Source organism: Thalia democratica, chromosome 4, assembly GCF_965202585.1.
Source record: "Thalia democratica chromosome 4, ktThaDemo2.hap1.1, whole genome shotgun sequence".
In the NCBI taxonomy this organism is placed as follows: Eukaryota; Metazoa; Chordata; class Thaliacea; order Salpida; family Salpidae; genus Thalia; species Thalia democratica.
The window spans coordinates 3,183,541-3,191,633 of NC_139168.1; the positions used below are offsets into that span (position 1 = coordinate 3,183,541).

Genomic DNA, 8,093 nt, shown 5'->3' on the forward strand with positions numbered 1-8,093 from the left:
TGAAGTATTTGATCTTGAGCAGGAACACGTTGAAAGCACAGGTCTCTTTTATAATAACAAAGATTTCACTGCTGACATTATATAAAAATTATTTCTATTCTGTTTAATTCATATTTGGTTTTGTATATTTATTGGCATTGCAAAACTTTAAAGATAAAGCCATTATATTTGTTTTAATAATGACTATTTTTTATATTTAAAAAACTATCAAATACAACGAAACTGCTTTTATTTTGTCTTCATTTTTTTTCTGTATTTAGTTCAAAAATAAACTTTTAATTCAAAAAAATCTACCTATTATAAGATATCCTAGCTTTCAAGAGTTTTCTGCTTACTTAGTAGAGCCCGCTTAAAATAATTATTTTATAGTTTTTAAGGTTAGCTTAAAGCAAACTAATATTAAGTATGTAAAACTGCTGAATAAATGAACATATTCCTTTTTTATCGTTTTATAATATCAAAAATATATTTCTAACAAAACCAGTACTTATTACACATGAGTTTTTAAACGTATTGAAAATATCGTTTTTTTTTTCTATACACTTTCAATCGTTCATATCATAAGCTTTTAAATAAGTTTGTTGGATTTATTAAGTTTAAACAAAAACATTAACTGTTTTGTTATTGGTATAGTTTTTGGTAAAATTAGTTTTTGGAATAAACGCTTAAAAAAAGTTGGTGAAATATGTTTTTTTTTTCTGGATTTTTTTTTAAGTAAACCAGCTTAAATCCTAAAACGAGATCCTTTATGTTTAGAAAAGCTAATAAGAATAAATTAAAGAACTAAGTTACTTTAAAAAGCTGAAACTATGTTTGTATTAAATCTATATCCAAGTATATTTTTATAAAAGTCTTTTTTATATAAAGTATCGAAATGCTTTATTATTGTTTGTATGTAAGTATGAAAAAATTGTTATTAATTCTTCTATAACTAAGAAAACTAAAATATAATTTCATAGTTCTGTTAAATACTACTTATATTCGATGATAGTGCTAAGCTGTTAGATATATTTTGTTTTACATGTAATTAGATTTATACTCAAATTCATATAAAAGATAAATTTCACTATAAAGGCTAAGATTTAAATTTTAAAAATCAAGGTCAAATTAAGTTTATTAAGTAATAGTTGAAAATTTTTTAAATAGATTTAACTTTTTAGTACTAATTGAAACTATGTTGAATTTTTTAGTTAATTTCAAAACAAACCTAACAGTAAATAAATAATAATAAAAATAAAGTGTACACTTTTTAAACTTTGATAAAAGTTACTTGTTAACAGCGATATACAAATACATCAATTTTTAAGTTTTTATAAAACATTCGTCATTAACTCTTTGATGTTATAGCATTATTTCAAAATTTTGGTTTTAGTTGCCCAGTAGCTTGATTGAATGTTTTTAATGTGATATTTAAGTATAAAGTTTCTATTGATACATTGTCAATGTTTTATTGTTTACTCGTCCAAAATGTTCTGAAAATTATGTACAAAATTAATCAATTACTAGTAGTAACAAATAATTGAGTTGCTATAAATGATGAAAAAGTTTTATAATTCGTATGAATTTTTTTTTGGTGTCTTACTTTTTTCGCTTGTTGGAAAACCAAACACTTTTGGATTCAAAACTATTATTTTAAAGATTTTTTAAAGTATCAAATTTTAGGAAATTCAGTACTTTCCTTTTTCAAGTATCAAAATAAATCCATTTACAGCAACATTTAGATATTCTTACTTAATTATATACAGACCTCCGTATATGTTTGAACGACAATAAAAAAACATGCTCAATGTATCTTAGTTCCTGGTGAACGAAGAACCTTTCGGTTATCGAGTCGCACACTACAGATACATTTAACGTCTTGTCCATTACCATGTTTTGTATTTAGAAAACAAACTAATTATCTTAGAAATTTTAAATTTATTTAAGCTTTTTGTCGTCAAAACTAAGCGTATTAAAAAGTTGTAAAAATAAACGCAGTTTTCAATATACTAAAAAAATTGAGGTTTAAAAGTTTAAAATTGAACTTGTAAAGTTTACCCTTTTTAACAAATGTGTCAAACTATTGATAATCCAATCTTTAACAAAAAAAAAATATGTCAACCTAATAAAAATAATTGATATTTAATGAAAAATCATACTTTCTCCTTAAATTTTGAACTGAAAAATAATTTTTACTTAAAACTTTGCTATGTCATTAAACACCATTGGAATGTTGCAATTAGACTATTGACTGCTTCTTAAATAAATTACACTTTTATTTATTCTTTATGTCTGTTCTGCAAGTTACATTATATTGATAACATATTGCTTCTTCAAGCGTACAAGTTGACTTCTGCGCGTAAAATAAAAAAAAAAAATTGCTTCTTCAAGTTGACTACTAAAAAACTTACTTGCTTCTGTTTAAAGTTTTAAAATAAGTATAAGAAAACTTAGAGTTTCTAAGCCTAACAAGCAAAAGTTTAAAAAGATAGTATTTAAAAATTCGTAAGTTGAAGATTGTTTACAAGGTGGGTTTTGTTTGTAGAAATATAAATTGCGTGACATTCAAGTATCGGTTGTTGATAAAACAAAAGTTCTATCAGAAACTAATAAAAATTAGTATGTACATTCAACTACTAAACTTTAAATTAATCAAAATTTGAAATATATAAGCTTATCAAATTACAAGTTTCTAATAAATATGTATTAAGTCGCCCTTACTTTATAAACTTAAAACTTTTTTTAAAACTTTAACTAAATAATTTTCGACTAAAAAAAATTATATTTTTTAATTGCTTGACCATCAAGTAATTGATTTGAAGTAAATATAGGTCTAACTACTAATAGCTTTAAATAAACAGCTTTATAAATAATTTCTATCGTTATAAATATTTTCTAACTTTGTTTTAAGCAATTTAAATAGATTTACAAACTTAAACAAAATCAAATCAAAATGTAAACAGTTTTTATCATTGTTTAACTTTTTATTGTTTCTTTTAATTTTTTTCTTTTAAAATACCAATTAATGTTTTATTCAAATTAAATTAAGAAAAAAACGTTACATTAATCTTCTAAAAATTTAAGAGACAAAACGTCATTTAATATGTAGAAACTACAAAAACAAAACGCTTTTAAATGGTCTAAATTAATCATAGGCCATATTGCAAATTTAAAATTACATGTGCTTTAAAACTGCAATTTTCTTTATCACATACAATGCATTAAGCAAACCTAATTTAATTTTATGCAATTACCTTTATTTTATGTATTTTGGTGTAAAAATGAAAGTGAAAAGTTACGCACTTTGCTTTAAAAAGATTAAATAATTATAATTCTTCTAATGTTACAAAAACTCTTGCGCACGCTGTATAAGTTTTATGTAAATTAGATGAAAAAAATAAACTCATAAACTAAAAAGAAAAACTATGAAAAAAGTACTTTTAACTCTGTCTTCAAATTACGTGTAAATTCAAAGTATCATAAAAAGAAAATAATAAATTATATAAGTTTGGAAGGCTTGTAATTAGTTATTTAATGATTGATAACATTAAATACAGTAATAATCTAAAACATTAGAGTGTTATTTTAATCGAACAATTTTTTTAATAGCAGCTAGGTAAAAAAAATAATTATTCTCAATTTACATTAAATGTAAAGTCTTACATGTAAATTAAAACTTTAAAAGTTTTTTTTTTTGAATTTTTGGCTACATATGAATTGTAAATTAAATTTGTAATTTCGGAAAACAAGCAAATATAAATCGTAAGCATTTAAAACAACTTGCATTTTTGACCCCATTAAAAAGTTAAACTAGCTTCTATATACAATTTATTTATTTTGATAATTTTCTATTGAAAGTGTAGCTCTTATTATAACTTACTATTGAAATTAAATTGCAAAGATATTTGAAAATCAGCTGACTTGATGCTTATAGATAAATAAGATAAGTAACTAAGATTAACTGGTACAAAAGTTTTAACTATTCTTTCTTTTCTGAACTTAAAAACATTTGAAGTGAGCTTATGTTAAAAATAATGGTGTGCAAGTAATCATGATGAAAAAAATAGTTAACTTATTATGCTATTAATTGCATTCAGTAATAAAACAACTTAGTTGGTACAGTGTTATTAATCCACAACAACAATCAGATAGAATTTAACCAAGCTGTTCACTTAACCTTAAACACTTCAATTTTTAAGAAGAGTATGTATTTGAGTTATGACTTGTTTGCTTTCAATTTTGCGTGAAAACTAATATATTCCATTAAAGATGTATTAAAACTAATTTACTTACAAATCTTGAAATTAATATAAAATATATCTCCTCATAAAGTTAACATACAACTTTGCATCAAACTCTCATGAATGGAACACGTCATTTCCCTTATGACGTAACAATGCCGTATTATGGTCATGTGACGCTTTCAGTAGTTCAAGTTCAGCTTTCAAAAAGTGATAGTAGAAAAACTTGATAGTTTATGAAAAAATAAATTTTATGAAAATGTTTGGTACTTTTTGCAAGTTTTTTTTATTATGAAAATTTAGTTATTGAAGTATATTTTATTCCACATAAAAAGACATTTTGAAGTTGATTATAAACATATATTTGTAATGTTACATGTATTGTTTTTTAAATCAGTAGGTTATTAACTTAGTTTTAATAACTAAAGCAAAATTATATAAATTATCTTTTAACATTATCTTTTAACATTTTTTTATAAACTATACATATTGTCTTATCTTAGTTACTCAGTAAGTTATTGACTTATTTTATTTAATGAAAAACTATATAGTTTAAATTTTAATCTGCGTAATGAAGATGCAAGTAAATGATAAACAAAACTAACAACAAAAATAAGATAAATAGAACACAAAAGTATAATTTGAAAACATAAACAATTGAAGCACGTGAAACACGCTTCAAAAAAAAAAAGCATAGGAAATTTAAAACTTTTTGAAATTTACTTCAAGTATAAATTTATGTATAAGCAAATATTTTTAGTTTACAGTATTCAGGTGGAAAGTTACAAGTTCAAAAACAAAAAGGTAATCAGTTCAGTTGTTCTACGCTGAAAAAAAAAATGGCAAGTCATAAAATAAGGATCTCAAAATATCAATAGACTAATGGACGATATTTAAAACACTAAATATACTTCTTAAAAATTTAATAACAAAATATATACAAATAACAACGTTCAACTCTTATTCCACAAAAAAAAAACTCCGCTCCAAAATCCAAACTCTTCAGACTCTGCATTCGCCAACCTCTGTCATTATTACGTCATAATGTATACCAACTATAATATTAGGCAAGTTTCGAAATCGTAACATAAATTAAAAGTTCATTGATCAAAAACAATAGAGAATGTTCAACTATCTAAACTGAACAAACCCTATTAATTTCAATAACAACTTTTACATACCTCTGTTATTATTACGTCATAATATATAAAATTAAGGCAAGCTTCAAAATCATAACATTAATGAAAAGATCAATTAATTAAAAACATTTTAGAGTGTTCAACTATTTCAACTGTAAACAAATCCTATTCGTTTCAATAACCACTTTTACATACCTCTGTTACTATTACGTCATAATATGGTGCACTTCAGCTTGGGTTTGCCCTGCGCCTGCCTGATGCGCTGGTTGTTGACGACTTCTATCATCAGCTCGAACAAACTGTCGATGTTGTGGTGAACCTTTGCGCTGCACTCGATGTATTCCTCAGCTCCTATGCGCTTCTTCATTTCCAAACCCTGTAGAAGTCGTAAAATTAATTATTTTGACTTCAGGTCTAATCATTTCGTTTATTTAGGTTTATAGAGGTTAGAAATGAAGTTTTGATATTTAGTTTTTTCATTCCTTGTCAACTTAATTGGAGATCGTTCTAACATTACATCAGTATTTGTACATTTATGTTTGTATTTGAAAGCACTTGTTCACTGTGGTGTATATAAACATAAAACAAACCAGTTCGCGCGTAACTAGAGGTTCTTCTCCTTCGGGAATTTCCCCCTGATTGATACTGGAAGGGACCTGGGACGGATCCGGTTCAGGGGAGTCCCCAGTAATGCTGTCCTGGTCGTCATGGTGACAGGGGGGAAGGAGATCGCATTTGCAAGCCACCAGGATTTTTGGCATTTTCGGGCAGAAGTGCTCCAGTTCGGGGTACCAACGAACCTTTGGGTAGAAAAAGAACTGATTATTTTGTTAAATGATTTCTAAAAATTAATTGCAGTTACAAAAGTTTTTATTTAAAAGTTTTAAGTTTTTGTAATTTAGATGCAACAGGTTATAATATAAATAAAAAAAATAGTTTTAACATGTTTTATTAAAATTAGAACAAACCTCAACGTTTTGATACGAACTGTGTAGTTACGTCATACAAGAAACAACTTAAAAATTAACATCAAAAAACATTCTTTTAAAAACACACAAACCTCGACATTCTGGTATGAACTGTAATTTGTGACGTCATAACACACGACTGCCACGCTGACCTCATCGTAAGAAAGTGGCCGCAATCTGTCGTAATCTTCTTGTCCTTGAAAAAAAACATTATTTTCAATTGGGATGTTTTTTAGGTTAAATTAAAACATTTATTGCAGTTGCACATTATTCTTTTTTATTGTGGTTTTTTTAAAACTACTAACTCATTATAAAAAAGTTTCAGTGTTAGTACATATTGTATACATATAAAGACTTTTTAAACTACCTTTTGGTTTTAATATAAAACATCTCATATAATAAAAAATTTCAATCAGCATAAACGCTAATGAAAACTTATAAAGTTCAAAATGATGAAAATTAGTTGTAGAATTTTTCAGAACACTCAAGTTAATTAAATTTTTCTTTCAACAAGACCTTTTAGATGTTTAAAAAAATATATATCATAAACATAATTTATTATGACGTAATTATCACCCAGGGGTATGGTGACGTCATAGAACGTTCGAACTGCCTTAAATGTAAGCACAATATCTACAACTGAGATATCAGCGTTGACCTGCGTCAAGTATGACTTCATCACGCGTCGCCCCTTGGTGATTATTACGTCATAACAGAGACATATTGCAAACCTGCTGTGTCGCGTATGTTGATTTGCAGTTTCCTCTTACCAAACTCAACATCTGCCAGGTAATCTTCAAACACTGTAGGAGTGTATCCCTTAAAAAGTTATTAGTTTATTGGAAAAAGTTGAAAAGATCAAGAAAATTATGAAAGTTTAAAGTGTTACGTTATAGCAACAAATTGTGGCTTTCTGTGGTCGAAAAGTTCATAAACTTTTACTACATATTTGAGCTTTAACATTTTTTTTTTCAAAAGTTAATTTCAATGTAATAAAAAAAAACTTTCTGCTTTTTAGTATTTAATACCCTAAACTTTATTGCTTGGACTTCATAAAAAATTGTTATCCAAAGAAAAAAAGTATACTAAAATGTTTATGGACTTCCATGGTATTAAGTGTTACCGAAAAATAGTTTCCATACCTCAGGAATTTCATTGTTCAGATATGCGTGAATGAGGGAACTCTTCCCGCAAGAACCATCTCCGACCAAAACGACCTTCAGTTTGCCCGAATCCGATGAACTAATATGGTCGTTTGTTTTTTTTCCCTTCTTACCGGACCCGGATGTGCTAATTTGGTCGTTTTGCATTTTGTCTTTCTTGCTGGCACTTTCTTTGGTACTGCTCCGTTTAGACTTTGGCATTTTCCTTTTAGTTTAAGCTGAAAAATTGCTTCTGATAAAAATTTTAAATATACAACATTAACACAGTCTATATTAATGCTTAAACAAAAACTTGAACAGCAAAGTTCTTTTGTAATCATATAATCAAAAACAAAAAAATAAAGATGTAAATAGTTTTACTAATTTATAGCTATAAGTTTATATAGTTATTTGTCTTAAATAAAAAAATTGCTCAATTTACTGAAATGTAAAGAGCTTATATCAATAAATAAGTGAATAGCTATAAGTTTACAAAATCAGTGAATGTTTGTTCAATGTGTGACTCAATTTTTTAGCTCTATTTTTGTTAAATTTAAAGAGCATATAAGATTTTTAAACAGTTTAGCTTTATAACTAAATTTCAAGTACATATATAGTTTTGCA

General features: G+C 26.1%; 1 protein-coding gene across 1 annotated transcript; it reads right to left on the minus strand.

Moving 5' to 3' along the window:
* Nucleotides 1–4,930: 4,930 nt before the first annotated feature.
* LOC145834858 (rho-related protein racC-like) lies at nt 4,931–7,702 on the minus strand. The gene is made up of 6 exons (XM_082942378.1): nt 7,470–7,702; nt 7,059–7,146; nt 6,420–6,523; nt 5,950–6,159; nt 5,555–5,735; nt 4,931–5,245 (listed from the first exon to the last, which is right to left on the minus strand). Exons 1-5 carry the CDS (start codon nt 7,689–7,691, stop codon nt 5,571–5,573), a joined length of 789 nt encoding a protein of 262 aa, XP_082798504.1. The 5' UTR covers nt 7,692–7,702; the 3' UTR covers nt 4,931–5,245; nt 5,555–5,570.
* Nucleotides 7,703–8,093: the final 391 nt, after the last annotated feature.

What these genes read in the sequence shown, in the direction of transcription:
- LOC145834858 (XM_082942378.1), bottom strand. Translation starts at nt 7,691, where the DNA reads ATGCCAAAGTCTAAACGGAGCAGTACCAAAGAAAGTGCCAGCAAGAAA. An exon ending in TGAACAATGAAATTCCTGAG is followed by an intron (nt 7,147 to 7,469) that starts GTATGGAAACTA and finishes TAACTTTTTAAG; the next exon opens with GGATACACTCCTACAGTGTT. An exon ending in GTTCATACCAGAATGTCGAG is followed by an intron (nt 6,160 to 6,419) that starts GTTTGTGTGTTT and finishes TTCTACCCAAAG; the next exon opens with GTTCGTTGGTACCCCGAACT.